At 45.1% G+C, this 15949-nt stretch overlaps 1 protein-coding gene across 1 annotated transcript in view; it reads right to left on the bottom strand.

Moving 5' to 3' along the window:
* The window catches only part of STRIP2 (striatin interacting protein 2), a 48568-nt gene that overhangs the window by 26102 nt on the left and 6517 nt on the right, over positions 1–15949 (bottom strand). Inside the window, exons 2-13 of the mRNA XM_021699362.1 lie at positions 15698–15767; positions 12832–12906; positions 11680–11814; positions 10075–10195; positions 9015–9083; positions 8711–8817; positions 7843–7970; positions 6521–6724; positions 5028–5263; positions 4699–4764; positions 3846–3909; positions 2846–2917 (exon numbers count right to left, since the gene is read on the bottom strand). Of these exons, the coding sequence (XP_021555037.1) occupies positions 2846–2917; positions 3846–3909; positions 4699–4764; positions 5028–5263; positions 6521–6724; positions 7843–7970; positions 8711–8817; positions 9015–9083; positions 10075–10195; positions 11680–11814; positions 12832–12906; positions 15698–15767 (1347 nt within the window). The remainder of the gene's footprint in view (positions 1–2845; positions 2918–3845; positions 3910–4698; positions 4765–5027; positions 5264–6520; positions 6725–7842; positions 7971–8710; positions 8818–9014; positions 9084–10074; positions 10196–11679; positions 11815–12831; positions 12907–15697; positions 15768–15949) is intronic.

Genomic DNA, 15949 nt, shown 5'->3' with positions numbered 1-15949 from the left:
TTGGTTGTGAAGGGTGGCATGAAAAGAGCACTAAGCTGGAGTCAGATCTAGGTTCCTATCCAGCTGTGTTAATGACTCATTATATCACCTTGGGTAGGTTTACTTTCTCTGTCTGGGTCTTAGTGTCCTCTTCTTTAGGATCACTGGGCCGGTCTGATGTCCTCTGAGGGCTCTTCCAGCCCTGACAATCTATGATTCTGGTTTTCCCATTATCTGGAATCAATACAGAATTCTTCTTTCCCCATCACATGTTGGATCAGGAGCCAGAACACCTACCTAGGGGTTGGCTCAAACCACTGCTTTTCTGGCCACCCATGGGCTTAAGTCAGGGTGCACGTATGTCTGGGACACTAGAACAGACACCCCACACAGAAGCACTTCCTGTGGTGTCAGTCTGAGGCCATCCAAGAGCTCTGGAATGCTCGGAAGTGAGAGGTAGTTAACTCAGTAGAGAAGGCTGATAAGGGAGTTGGGTAACCCATGGCCGGGAGAGGCAGGAAGGAGTATTAGTAGGGAAGCTTTTAAGTAGAAACTATTTTCTTTCCTTCTCCAGTAGTCACTACCACATCCCTTCCTCCTTTATGACCAGCCCCCTCATCCACAACTCTCTTTGTCCTTCGATGACCCCATCTAAGCCTTTTATCAGAGCAGGGGGACCAGGGCCTCCAGTGCTCAAGGGGCTATTCAGGCCATCATCATCCTTGGCCAGTTCAGTTCTTCCTCCCACAAGGTACCTCTATTCCAGGGCAAGGATGACTGCCTTGAGACCCTGAGGCAGGGAGGAATAACCCGGCCCCTGCCATCCCACATAACTCAACTGCTGCTTAAATGGGCATTCAGTAAACTCAGGCAATAGATCTTTGGGAGAGCAGGTTGCCTTCCTGCTCTCCCAAAGATCTATTTCATACCTTCTCTTCTCCCCTGTCCTCAAACCAATCCCCTCACTCCCCAACCCCTCAATAGTTGCTAACCCAGTCTTATACTTCATGGAGAAAACAGAGGCAATCAGACAGTTCATCTTCTCAACACCAAATCTACCAGGGTCTCTACCTTCCTTCTTGACGTGAAGTATGAACCACCTCTGCTCTATTAAAGGCCAACCCTTCACTTGTGCTGGGGATCTCTCACCCTTGTGCTTTGTCGAATGTATCAGTTCTGCAATTGTCTCTTCTCTCCCAGATCATCTCTTTTAGGACATAAACATATTCTAGTGTTTCCTAGCTATAAAACACTCTTCTCTGACCCCACATCCTCCTTCAGCCACAATCCCAACATTCAACACTGTTCTTTCTAAAGAAGATTATGGAAGGAATAGAGAGGGGCAATGCCTAGAAATAAGGTGAGAGATAGAAGCACGATGTCACCTTCTCTACCCCTTTCCTTCCTCTAACCCTGACCATCAGCATCCTCACCACTCAGACTGAGGCTATCTGGGACATGACAGACCATGGCCTCAGAGGCACTAGGGTACTTACTTAGAAGGAGGGCCCCCAATAGAGGGGGCCTCTAGTGTCTCCTAGCTATAAAACACTTTCCTCTGACCCCACATCCTCCTTCAGCCACCATCCCATTTCTATCCTCTCTACAATAAAACTATGTTGTCTGTGTTGACCATCTACCTCCTTTCTTTACATTCCTCTTTCAACACACTCCAACGAGGCTACTAGCCCCACCTCTTCACTTGAGGTTGCTCTTATCAAGGTCACCAGTTATTTTCATGTTGCCTGATCCAATGGGAACCTCAGGTCTTATCCATTTATCAGCAGCACTTGACACAGCTGATCACTCCCTTCCTGAAAAAATTTTTCTTAGCTTTAATAGTATCATAATCTCCCACATTCTCTCCCACCTCACTGAGTGTTTCTCTTACTCTTCTTTTCTGGCTCCTTTCCTGATTCATCCCACCCTCAACACAACTGGTGTGCCCCAAGGCTTTGTCCGGGGTCCCATCCTCTATCTCTATTCCCTCCCTGGGTTATCTCAGTCAGTTCTATGGCTTTTAACACTGTCCACTAAGCCAACAGCTCCCAAATTTATTTCTCTAGGCCAGTCCTCTCTTAGAACTCTAGACTTATATATTCAATTGCATGGCTGCTCATGTGCATGGCTGCCTAATGGATATCTAAAACTGAGTATGACCAAAATAGAACTCTTGATGAAACAGAATTCCCCATGTTTCACCCTGCTTCTACTCTTTTCTGGTAAAGTCTTTACACAGCAGCCAGTGGCTTTTGAAAATATAAATCCGATCATGTCACTCCCCCGCTTAAAATCTCCAAGGGCTTACTTCTGTATTATGAAACAACTTCACAATCCCTATCTTTGCTTACACGTCCTTTGTAAAGTGGTCCCAGGCCACCTCCCTGACTCCATCTCATACAACCCCATCCCTCACCCCTGTGTTCCAGCCACAGGCCTTCATTCACTACCCCTACTACTCCAAGCTTGCTCTCACCCTTGTTAAAGCTATTCCCTCTGCCTAGAGTGCTCTTTCCCCCAATATTCCATGGCCAGCTCCTTCTTGTACCTCACATTTTAGCTTAACTCTCACCTTCTCAGAGGTCCACCTATCCTGACTGCCTAATTGACAGTAGTCTCCTACATGATAGATGCCTCTATCATGTCATCCTATTTAAATTTTCTTCATTGTATCTTCCATTCTCAATAGTCTTGTTTCCTTAATTACTTACTTTCTTTTTTCTCTAACTCTAATGTATCATGAAAGTAGGGACCTTGCCTTGCTTGGCACATCATAAGAGCCCAACAGCATGTACCTATGCTCTGTGATAGCACTGCAGATAGATTTCCTCCTGCCTTTCTCCTGGGCAGGACCCCCTTAACTCACCAAAGACATGGGGCATTTCTCCAGATCCTCTTCATTCTTGATCTGAACATCTGCAATGGAGATGTACTTGTGCTGGGGAAGAAAAGATATCAATTAAGAGGGTGAGGTTACTAAAAAAAATTTTTTTTAATTAAAAAAAAAAAGGGAGGGCACCTAGATGGCTCAGTCTAAAGAATGTACGACTCTTGATCTTGGGGTTGTGAGTCTGAACCCCACGTTGGGTGTAGAGATTACTTAAAAAAAAGAAAAAGAAAAAGATACTGAGGGCCCCAATTACATATGTACCAGCCTCTTGCTTATCTTCCTTAATGATAAGGAAATGTCCTGTATATGGTTTGTCACCCCAAATAGAACATGAACTCTTTGAAGGTAGGAGTCTTATTTACCTTTGTACCCTTAACATTGAGGCCGGTGCTTCATATACAATGTTTCTGTTTATTCTATGTTCCCGTATTTGTTGAAGAGCAGAAATACTTAAGTATTTACCTTCAACCAAAGGGCAAGGGGAAGTGAAGAACAGGTCCATGTCCCTGGACCACTACCCTGAGAGTTTTGCTGCGTGTGAGTATGCCTGTGTGCATGTGTATGGAGTGATGATGGGGTGAGGGAGAGTTCAGGGTCTGTGCAAGAGATGACTATTTTTACTCTTTGTGCTCGTATATACTTTGGATGCAGAGAAGACTGCTACTAATCCTGGGCCTTTGGAAGTTGGTGGCCTTATAGGGAGAAAGAAGTGAGAGGAAAGGAAGCGAGGACGAGAAAGAGAGAAAGAAGGGTAGGAGGAGGAAAAAGGCATGAGAGGAAGAAAGGATAACTTTTTCATCTATCTGAATGTAGGAAAATGGTTAAATAAGAAGACCTAATTTCTTCCTCTTTGGCCAAAATGCCTGCAGGGGAAATACAGAATGTGTCTGGTAGAAGAGCCAATAACCAGGACTTTGGTAATCAAACTTGAATGATGGCTCCCTATCCCTGAAGACTGAGAGCCCGCCCTGGTTACCTGCTTTAGAGTCTTCACACTCTCGTGGATGGGCCTGGGTAATCCAACCAAGGTATCTGTGTCCCTGTGAAATGAGAGATATACCAGATCATAAGCATCAAAACTATAGAGAACTACTGATGAATCACTGACCTCTATCTCTGAAACTAATAACATATTATATGTTAACTAATTGAATTTAAATTTAAAAAGACTATAGAGAACTACTTATATCCCCTGGAGTCACATGGACCATGCCACTTTCAACATGCGGTATTCTGGATTTTTCTCTGCAAGCTTCCATGTCCCCCATTATTGCTTCAGGACACAAAAAGAACAATGCCACACAGAAGTGTTCCTGAAAATTAGGATTTTTGTGTAGTCTTTTGGGGATTTACTTTGTCAGGGAGTGGTAGGTTCCTTAAAAGGGCATGTAGCCCAACTACAGTGAAACACGGGAACAAGGCCTTCTCCATTTTGTAAAGGCCAGCCAGTGTGGGGAATTCATGAGGGAGGAGATATGGGGGAAGACTGGATCTGTTCTGACCATGTTGCTTCTTCACAAAATTCTAGCCTATTAAAACAGGAAGGACCCCTAGGGACCATCTAATCCAACACTCTCATGAAGAAATTGAAGCCCAAGAGGGAAATGACTTGTCACTCAAGGTCCTACACCTGGCTAAGAACATAAGAGTTCTTCTAGGAAACTGGGAGGAAAAAAATTCCATGGCACCAGCCCAGAGTCACTAGCAGATGCCCATAGTGGCTTTAGGTTACACCATAACTACCAGGCAACATCTCTCATTCCAGCCACCCACTCGTCTGGCCCCCTAAGAACCACTCTATAGCCAGTTCTGACCATCTAGTCACTTACTGCCCCAGAGTGAATCCGATGAATTTGTTCCTGCTCATCTCCAAGAAGTGCTCAATGTCCTTCTGTCTGAGAGGACAGCGGAGAGACAATTCCCAGAAAAGGAAAAAAAAAAAGCAAACCTTGAGAGACAGAACCTTTCTGGACTCCTAACCCTTTGATTGGAGGATTAGAGCAGTGGGGGAAGATAAGAGCTAACAGAGGAAACTTCAAAGCCAGGAGTTCTGACTTCTAGCCCAGCTTACTGAGACTTGAACATGTAGACCACTGCACCCTGGGCCTTCAGTGATTCTAATCCCAAAATTCAGGGTTCCCGGAGTTATCAAACCTACCTGACCTTTGGGGCCCAGGGTAGGCCCTTGGGAAAGGCCACCCGCTCAGCAGAAAGGGATGCCTGTGAGGGTGGAGGTGGCACCAGAGGATCTTGCTCTAGCAGGTCTAATTCTCCATCCAAGGTTCGTTCTCCATCACCAGCAGACTCCTCTTCCTCCTCTGTGGCTGGTTCCTCAGTCTTAAAGAGATCTCTTTCATTGTAGATGTCCAGGCTGTCCTGCTTAGTGAGGAGTTGCTGGGCGGGGGTTGGGAGGGTGGAGAGAAGGTGTACAGAGATCTCACTCTGAGCATCCTTGTCTGAGGTCACCCTCTACCCATAAGCTACTAGACTTTAGGATAAATGGAGTAACAACCCAGCTCTTGTAAGAGTATCCCCTTCCCCACCTTAACCCTAGTATATCCACCAGGCCCAATCCCAGGACAAGCACCTCTCAGGCAACCAAGCCTATGGCTGGGGAACAAAGCATACATAATCCCAAAGTCAGGTACTTAGCTTTCAAAAAGCATGGGTTTTTTGTGTTTTTTTGCCAGCACTTTCCTTCCTTATTATGCTCTGCTTAGGTGAACATTCAATTAGTTTGCCTTCTGTGAGCTTACACCAGCTGGCTGACTGAGGAAGAGGAGGACAGAGGCTTGCTGCTAGGCAGAGGGAAGCAAGTTTGGAATTTTAAATCTTGTCAAAGAAAAAAAGATTGGACAGAAATAGGCCAAAAAGTTAACAGTGACTGCCTCTGGTTTATTAAGCTTGTAGGTGATTTTCTTTTTTCCTCCCTTCTTCACATTTTTATATTTGTTCCAAATTTTGTACAATGAGTAAGCATTACTTTATAAAACAAAAAATAAAGGTTAAAAAAAATCACATTGCAGATTATGTAGACTAGATTACTGAACATGACTGTCTGGTCACCTGTAATTGGTGAACTCAGGTATTTCAGGGAGGTGAGTTTGTGGGTACATGGTCAAGTCTCAGTGCAACCTGTCATTCTGACCTTTCCAGGGATGCAGATTATACCTAGAACACTAATCAGTCACCTCCTAAATGTAAGCCTCTGGTTCCAGGGCCAGACAAGAGCATGGCTGGCTCAGAGTAAACCTTCTTGCTATCAATATAATGATAAAGCGCCTTACCCCATGCACGTGGATTTGCTGGGAGCCCTGTTCAGGTGATCTGGGTCCCTATCTCCAGGATTATGCCCTAACTGTTGGCCAGGATAACTCGAGGCATACCAGGTCTGGGCCAATGACCCTGTAGCAAGATATGGATCTATGATGTAATATGAACAGTGTTACATCATGATAGCCTGGGAGCCTTCTGGAGTTGGGAGACAGCGGCCAAAGTACAGGCTCCAAGGTTTCAGGTTGGTCACAAGGCCAATCAGAGGTAGGATGAGCCTCATCATTTACTGCCCTTTCCTACCACATCCAGAGTAGCTTGGAATCTTAATTTTTGGCCTACTAGTATCAAAACACCACTGTCTGCTTTAGTTCGTACCCTTCGAGAACCACGGCGGCCTCGCAGCTTAGAGGGTGGTGGTGCCAGCTGGGACTCCCCCAGGTCGAGGGTGTAAGAGGGCGGGGAGGCAGCACGCATGCTCTTCACCACCTGGATACTGTCTTCAGCCAGTGGAGGCAGGCCCAATTCTGCCCGCTTCTGTACTTTGAGAACCTGTAGATGCTCAAATCCACCAAGGGTAAACTACAGTATAAAAAGGGCAGAGGAGAGGAAAAGAGGGAAGTCAGAGGGAACGAGGTCAGGGAAATGTGAACGGAGAGGAAGAGCCACACTCTCCAGTCCCCTTGTACTCCCTTCTTAACTAAGAAGTAATAAAACAGGAAGGGACAAATGTAGTTACTATCCCCAGTCTTAGAAGCTCAGGGGTCAGGATAAAGCATTATTTACTGACTCAGGGCTGGAAACATCACCAGGAATTAGGAAAGGGACTTCTGGGGGCTTCCACTGGAGAAAAAAAAAAGGGAAACCGTGTCCCCTTTTTAAGGAGTACAACCAGATGCTATAAAGCCCGAGTCACTCAATTTCTTCTGCAGTCAAAAGGTAGTTCCCCCCTATGAAGCTTGCTCTGGAGGGTATGTTGTTCAGGCAGTCCTGTGGGGTGGGAGCCAGAGGTGAAGGGTCAGATTTAATAATTAGTAACAAAGCTGTAACCATACACTTAAAAGGACTTCATTTTTTTAAAGATTTATTTATTTATTTTAGAGAGAGAATGTGAGCAGGGGGAGGGACAGAAGGAGAGAGAGAGAAAGAGGGAGAGAAGCAGATACTCCACCGAGCGCAGAGTCCAACGCAAGGCTTGATCCCACGACCCTAAGCTCATGACCTGAGCCAAAATTAAGAGTTGGACACTTAACTGACTGAGCCACCCAGGTGCCCCAGGACTTCATTTTTTTTTTTTAAAGCAAATCCTCTGTTTATCTGGATGGAGGGCAGGCAGTAAATCCCATTTTATAGCTAGAAAAATTGAGGCAGAGACAGTTGCCTGAGGTTCCTCGGTATCAGCAGAGGCTAGATCTCCCAACTCTCAACCAGTATTCTTTCCATGAAATGTCAGCTCTATCATGGGAAGGTGCAATGACACCCTAATCATAGAGTGACATCTCCTGTCAGTCCAAAAGAAATAGGTAATCTGCTGTGACACAGAACATACGATTTCTCTCCATTGGCTAACAGCTGCTCTCCCTATTCTTCTGCCTAGCTCCAGTCTCCTGGAATCAGACTAGAAGAAAGTGAGGTGGCAGAGGGGCACTGCTGATCTGATGAGATGGACGTGGGTAGGAGGGGGTGGATCAGCCACTTACCATGACCACCTTCCAGAGCAAAAGCAGGACCTTCTTTATGGGGAAATGGGGAGCCAGGCCGCTGCAGAACTTGGTAACCATGGAGAAAAGCAAAAGGGCAAAAGGTTCCTCATTATGCGTGGAGAAGCCTGGGGAAGAGGAGAGAGAGAAGTGAGAAAGTGAGGATGAGAGTGCTGAAACCCTGCCCCTTTAACCCTGCTTCTGGATGCAGTGAGGAAGGCTCTTACCTCCTCCAAGAATTTGAGTACTGTTCCTTAGAAGGAGGCTTAGAGAATCCCCAGAGGGAAGGGGCAGGAAGGGAGGCCATGGAGGTAAAATGGCTTAGCTCCCAAGCTTGAGGGTGGATACCAAACTAGAAGTAATAGTACTAAAGATGTTCCTTTCTGGCCGAAGGACTCAATGCATTTTATAGATCACAACTCACTTTCCCACATCAGTCTAATATATTTTAAAAATCCCATAGGCCTTCATATCTTATCCCTGTGTGATGACAACATCAATATTTTCAAGGCGATTCAACTCATTTTTTCATGTGAGATTGATGATGAAATGGGAGATGGATGGCTGTTTCCATTTTATAACCAAGGAAATCAAGGCACAGAAATGACACATGATTGGTACTAACTCATAGACACAAGGGAAGTTAAGCCAGGTCCTCACGCCTGCCACGCAGTGTCTCTGCCCTAAAAGAATGGATGCTAATTTGGAAAGAGGAAGGGAGGAAGGAAGGAAAGGAGGGAGGGAGGGAGAAAGGAAGGAAGGAAGGAAGGAAAAGCTATTTGTCTCTTCTCTGCAGATGCGCAGAAACTATGCTTCCCCTCCACCATCAGCACCTTATCCCTACCCTTCCTCAAGTGCCACTTCTTACTCAATTCAGTGCGGAAGGTCTCCCGTGCTGTCCTCCACCGGCAGGAGTCTGTCTCTCGCTCCAGGCGGATATTTTCCACCAATAGGTACATGACACTCAGCAGCACCCTGGGTTATAGAAGGGTTACAAGAGGTTCCCAAAGCAGCTCCCAGCCTGTAGTCAGAGACCTTGCGGATGATCTCTGCGGGAGCCCGACCCAGTGGAATTAGCAACTACTAGCAGTCTGGGTATATCTGGGACTTGGGCAAAGGGTAACCCATTGTTAACTATCCTTTGTTCTATTCCCAGGGCCAGCTCAACTTACCTGAGCTCTGTGCTATCAGCAATGGAGATGGCTGGTTTCCGAAGAGCACTGCTACAGGCCTGGCTGTTGCTGCCATGGGGGGAGGGAGAGAACAGGAACTCATAAGGCCTCTTTACACCCTGTGTCCCTACTTATCATATACATAAATGTGAGTACCTGCTATTCCCTGGCTATGTAGCTAAGAGAAATTGGTCTAAGGTAAAGGAGCCCACTGAATTCCTTTGCCACCTCAGTAAACCTTTATCTGTGGTGAAGATGGGCAAGGGCAGGATCTCTGATAACCCCTCCACTTATAATCCACACTGTGCCTAGCACTGTGCTGAACACAAAACAGATGCTAAGCAACCCCCTTTTTTTTTTTTTTAAGATTTTATTTATTTATTTGATGGAGAGAGAGAGAGACAGCGAGAGAGGGAACACAAGCAGGGGAAGCAGGAGAGGGAGAAGCAGGCTTCCTGCGGAGCAGGGAGCCCGATGCGGCGCTCAATTCCAGGACCCTGAGATCATGACTTGAACCGAAGGCAGACGCCTAACGACTGAGCCACCCAGGCGCCCCTAAGCAGCCCTTTCAATCTGCCCTCTTTAAACTCCTGGGTAATAGGCACGAGATAAAATGAGGGATCACATAGTGGTAGCAGCAGATAAGGCCACCTCTAGAGCTATGACCTATGAGGGAAAGAATTGGGCACAGCAACAGAAGTTGGTCCTGTCCCTCTTGGGTCACGTTCTCAGGTAGAACAGTCTCCTTCATGGATTCCAGAGTTAGGCTGAGTTGAGAAGGTGTTTAGATATAAAGGGAACCCACCTAGGATAGGACCCTGAAGCCCAGGACTGAATCTGTAAGTGGGGCAAAAGCTGTTGATGAGCCCAACCTCAGGGAAGAGGACAGACTATCAGAGAGCATGGCTGGATAGAGGGGAACTGTCAGTAAGCTTTGGGCTGAGGTGTGAATAGACCCTGCTCCCACAGAGGTCTCTATAGTGAGGGAATCAGCATAGGACATGAGGCACACTTCAAGGAAGGGGGTTGTCTAGGCCAGCTCTCCCCTAAGGTTTCTCACTCGATTTCCATGTGGAGTAGCTCCAAGAAGGCTGAGAAGGTCCCCATCTGATAGAGCAGGAAGCAGTTGTACCTGGACCAGTGTAGTACATCGACCTCCGAATCACATTCCCCAAAAGTGCCTAAAGAACCAGACAGTGTCATATGGGTTGAGGGGTACCCAGTTCTTTCCACCCTGCCCCATGATCTTAAGTCTATCTTCCAACACCTTGCCCAACAATTAGGCTGACAAAGTATGGCAAGGGCCCTCCAGAACCTCCTTGAATGAGGCAGGAAAGAGGAGAAACAGTCTCCAGAGTCAGGTCCAATGTGCTTATCACCGGCCTGTCTTAAGTTTGAGTTCCCTGGGAAGCAGATCCAGAGAGGATTCGAATGCAAGCAGTTTATTTGGGAGATGATCCCAGGAACCATTAGTAGAGAAGTGGGGAAGTGAGATAGGGAAGAAAAGGCAGCTAAGGAGCTGAACTCAGGTTGGGGGAAGCTCTGGGAAACAGTGTATGTTTTACACCCTCAGAATCATCCCACCCAAGAACGGTGAGGTAATTGGGCTATTCATCCACTACCTCCTGTCATTCATTGATCAGTGCTACTGGACTAGGGGAGCACATTAAATCCCTAGCACGTCCTGGCTACCCTATATGGACTGCAGAGAAAGCCCTCAGGTAAAAAGTTAAAGGTACTAGCAGTTGGAAGTTGGCCAGAGCACCAGACCCGAGAGATATGGTTAGGCACTGCCTTGTTTGCTATCGTCTTCCCTTTACCACTCTTATTCCTATCCATTTATTATTTTCTTTTATAGTTTGTTTGTTTGTTTGTTTGTTTGTTGTTGTTGTTGTTTTAGCTCCCAGCTAGTTGGTTCTGCCAATAGTCCTCTTATTATGATCTCAGGGCATATTTTTACTATTCCAGTTAGGTTATCTCATTTCTCTTTCCAACACCTGGCTAAGAGGTCTCTTCTGGGAAGGTTTTCTCAATTAATCTCGCTGAGTTCTGATCCCATTTACACACTGCATCTGCTCCTGCTGCTATCCTGGCTTGAACTCTCTAAATGCCAAGGAGAAATAACGCAGAAGGTCCATGTGTGAATCTGGGGCACCACACTACCTCCCCTCAGTGGAGGTCAGTGCCATAGCTGAAGAAAGAAGCCTCCATGCTCAGCTGGTGGTACATCAACTCTAGCCACACTGACTCTCTTACTAAATCTCCACATATGATTATAGCCCACATGAAGGAAAAAAGAACTTTATAAGAAATCTTGCCATGCGTGGCAAGATAAAGGCCAATTCCAAGGGATCCAACTCTAGCCACACCGACTCTCTTACTAAATCTCCACATATGATTATAGCCCACATGAAGGAAAAAAGAACTTTATAAGAAATCTTGCCATGCGTGGCAAGATAAAGGCCAATTCCAAGGGATCCAACATAGTACCCCCACCATCTCCTTAACTCCCTTATAAGCATCAGGTTACTCCTAGCACTTGACAAGATCTGTCCTTGAGAGGCAGGGACCTTGCTTTCTTAGCATGGCTTGCCTCATCCTAGTCCTGATAACATTTCTCTCCCTAGTTTTCACCCATCTCAAGCTGGCAAAGGTGGCCACTCGCCTTGGGCCAGGTACAGAACAGCCCGAGCCACCTTCAGCCGCCGTTCCCTACTGACCACCTCCAGTCGGTCCAGGAGTCCCATCACATAGGCCTTCTGGGCATCTTCCTCCAACTCCAGCCACTCCTTGCCCTGCACTGGGGAAAGAAGGCCATACAGATCCAGTGTCAGCTTTTGCCTCCCCTTCCTGGAAAGGCTCCTGATAACATACCCATCTCTGATCCCCGCCCCCAACAAATTCTTCTCTTCAAAAGCTTTCTTTATTTAGCTGAGAAAGAATAAGAGATTGGAAAAGTAAAGGACCCCCAAAGGTCTGGCTGAATCCACTCTGCAGCCTCATCTTCCTCCACATCCCCTTTATTCTCCACACAGAGCTTATTCTGTCCTATCTCTCTGCCTTTTCAAGGAGTTCCCGCTCTCCCTACATATCCAATTCCTATTCATCATTACAGATCCAATACTAAATTACCTCTTTCCCACTAATGCTCCAGCCAGAAGCTCTGTCCCCCAAGATACTACCCTGCCTCCAATCCCCCCAAGATACCTTTTACTTCTCTTATGATACTTACCACTTTCCTTTTGGCCTCAGTGAGTTTTGTGATGTACACACCTCCCCTCTGCCACTGGACTATAATCTCTTTGAAGATTCTGCAAATTCACTTTCAGCCCTGCCCCCTGCATTTCACACAAAACAGTTCTCACCACACATCTGTTGAGCTGCAAACTGAATTCACTGACCAAGTAAGGAGATGGAGGTCTGAGAGGATCAGTGTGGACACATGGAATTATTATTAGATGCAATTAGGAGTGAGGCAGAGTTGGAGGCAGGGATTGAATGTTAAAGTCAAGGACTACACTAGGCACAGAGTTCAATCAGGCAGCAAGGCACCAGCCCAGTTCCCATCCCTCTGTTCTCTGGGCCCTTTATATCAGTGAAAGGGACCGAGCTCAGGCTTTTCCTGCTTCCATTCCATGGCCTCTCCACTTGAGCTATAGGAAACTCTGTGTCCCATATGGAAGAAGGGATAGAGAAGTGGTTATGGAGAGGATGAAGAAGAATCATACTTTGTTTTGGGCTTTTTCTAGATCGGGCTGGGATATCATGGGGTGTGGGGGAGGAGAGAAGGTCTCTATGAATAAGAATCTGGGATCACCTTGAGTCTTGAAATCTTCTTCAAAGCACCTCCTGTTAGTGGTGAATTCCAGGTTTTCAGTGTAGCTATATAATTCTGTGTTAGGAAAGACAGGACAGAGTCACAAACATTCAGCAGATCCTTACAGAAGGGGCCTGGGGTGGAGAGGGTGGCATGAAAGAGCTAATGCTCCCAACACATTCCTGTGTCCAATTCAATCCAGAGCCAGCTTCCTCCCTTTCGGGGCAGTTAAAAATAGCCACTTGTGTCCCTGGGTGATTAAACCATCAAACCTGTCCTCCTCCTGCCAGCTGGCTGCTACAGCAGAGAAGGCAGTCTTCAACGCTGGTGAGGGCCAGGAGAAGGGATGGAGCAGAAAGGGCTTACTGTCATCAATCCTGTTTCTTAGGGCTGCAACCCCTTCTGCTTGTCAACCCAGACTGAAACTATCCTGTCTCTAGGGAAGAGAGGGGCAACACAATGCCTGAAATTTAGAGGCAAGATCCTTGTGCTATTCAAGGAACCAGAGTAAAGGCTGGAGAGTATGTGTTAGATGGCCCTTTGGGGTTGGAGCCAGTTCATTCTCTCCCTGCTGAGTTTCCTCAAAGGGTAGAGAAGTTTAGGTTCCTGCCCATGGCCAACCCAGGAAGACACAGCATCAAACAACATAGAAGCAGCTATTGTTGCCAAAGGGCTGCTTATGCCCAAGAAAATCTAACTTTGTTAACAATAGCCTCTGAATACAAAATGCAGAGTTTATGAGAAATAAAAATGCCTTTCCTACACACACACACACGCCAGAACATTATACCAGGAAGTACCTTCATCTTACAGAGGATAAAGAATTGAAGTTGAGAAGTCAATAGGTGACAGAACAGATTTCCTCAAAACTCTGTAACAGACCCTTGCTGGAAATTTAACTAGGTCGTAGATAATTCACAAAGAGAAATTCACTTATGTTCCAGCCAGCTGTCTAATGGTTGAGAAACACCTTGTCTGGGAGCCAGGGCTTTTGAGTCCTGAGTTCCAGAATCCTGGATTGACCAGAAGCAAATCCCATCTCTGACTCTGATACTCTTCAGTGCTCAGTGGGTAGTGTGCATGTATGTTTTTTAAGAGCACAGCATGAACCCAGTCAGAAAAGGGAGCAAGGCTGTTAGGTACTAAAATATTTTTGTTTTTATTTTTAAATTTTAGATCATGAATTTTCATAGACAGATATAGAATACATAAGATACCTGTGTATCTTCTACCCAGATTAAACAAACGTTTACACTTGTTAGATTTACTTCAGACATCTAAAGTTTCCTTTTCCTCCCCAGTCTTATTCCCCTCTCAAGATTTAACCATTTTAATGACATTGGTGTGTATCCTTTACATGCCTGTTTTTCTACTTTTCCTGCATATGTATATACCTGTAAACAACATGACATTGTTGTGTTTGAAAGCTTCTATCCAAACAGGATATTACATATATTATTTTTCTTAGAAACAATTCTTAGTATGTCTTTCAATAGTTTTTACATAACAGTGTACTGAACACATCCATTTACTTAACTGACACTGTTCTTAATCAAGTGTGCAACTAGACTTCCCAGAAATATCTTTTAGGTTTGTGTGTTTAAGCAGTATTTGGATGCATGTATAAATTATTTTGTCACTGCTTCTTTCACTCTCAACACTATGTTTTTAACATTTATTGATATTGAAACATATTGATATAGATCAATTATTCTAACGGCTAAGTGGTAGCCTACTATATTGATACGCTACAGTTTATCCATTCCCCTGAGTGGTTTTAAATTTTTCATAATGGCCACAATAAACATGTTTATACATGTTTTCTTGTGCCCAAATGTTCTTTAAAGTGTACACCTAGAGTCACTGTGTCATTATGTGTGCATCTTCAACTTTGCTAGATATGACCAAATTGCTTTCCAATTTTATATTCTACTCCCTCATGCCAAGCAGTGTATTAAAGTACTCATTTCTCTGCACCCTCACTAACTTCAGGCTTTTAAGTTTTGCAATCCGATGGATGTGAAATAATACCTCATATTTTAATTTGCTTTTCCTCATTTACTAATGTAGTTGAACATCTTTTCATATATTTATTGACCATATGGTTTTCTGTTCTCTGAATTCCTATTCATATTCTTTGACTATTTGTCTATTGGGTTGTTCTTCTCTCTTCTCTCTTTCTACACACACATACACGCACACACATACACATATGAAATATATTTATATTATTTGGAATTCTAATCCTTTGTTGGTTATTAAACTCAGCTCTCTCTTTGTCACTCATCACAAATTTATTCCCTGTGCTTATTCACGAGAACTTCTTTAAAAGTTCTTGTCTCTTTTCTCTGAAAAAGCATGTCTCAAAGTGTCACTTCCATGTGACAGAATATTTAATTTTCACACCACTGCCACCCAAAGCTCATTTATTAATAACTGGCATTCATAGCACGTGTAGCATGGAGGCTCTTAGTGTGAGGAGATCACACTTAGCCTAAGCTAAAACCCAGACAGAGAGAGAGAGGGAGAGGGTGGCAGAAAGAAGGGGGCATGCATGCAAAGATATGAGTGAATATGGGAAAAGAAACAGGAGGAATAGGGAAAAGGTGGAAAGAAAACAGATTTGAGAGTGCACCAAAAGAGAATAAAGAAGGATGAGCAGAAAAGAGTGATAGAATAAAAGTGAAGAATACTGTAGCCAAAGGAGAATTCACAGAAAGAAATGTAAAAACAAACATATTTACTGCGGGAGGTTGGAGAGAAGAGGGAATGTGGAGAACAGACAAGCTGCCAGGGAAGATCACAGACCCCTGCCCTCTCCTCCTGGCTATCCTTCCACTCTCCACAGACCATCTCTACCTCATACCTGACAACTCTGCTGCGTGCCCATCTGCATCTCCATACTCAAATTCCAGAGTGGGGCAGTCCACAGAGCCCTGTAATGGAGAAGACTTTGCAGTAACTTGGGAAAAGGAATGAAAAAGGATATTATACTCTCATTTAATACTCATTATACTCTCTTCTTCTTCTCTTAGAGGCGTTAGATCAGGGAGGCAGCTAGGAGAGTCCCATCTGGGCCTTTAATCCAAGAGGTACCCTCCTCCAAGCCAAAATCCAA

Source organism: Neomonachus schauinslandi, chromosome 12, assembly GCF_002201575.2.
Source record: "Neomonachus schauinslandi chromosome 12, ASM220157v2, whole genome shotgun sequence".
Classification (NCBI taxonomy): Eukaryota; Metazoa; Chordata; class Mammalia; order Carnivora; family Phocidae; genus Neomonachus; species Neomonachus schauinslandi.
Note: the sequence above shows the minus strand (reverse complement) of the source record. Positions and strands in the feature narration are given on the sequence as shown.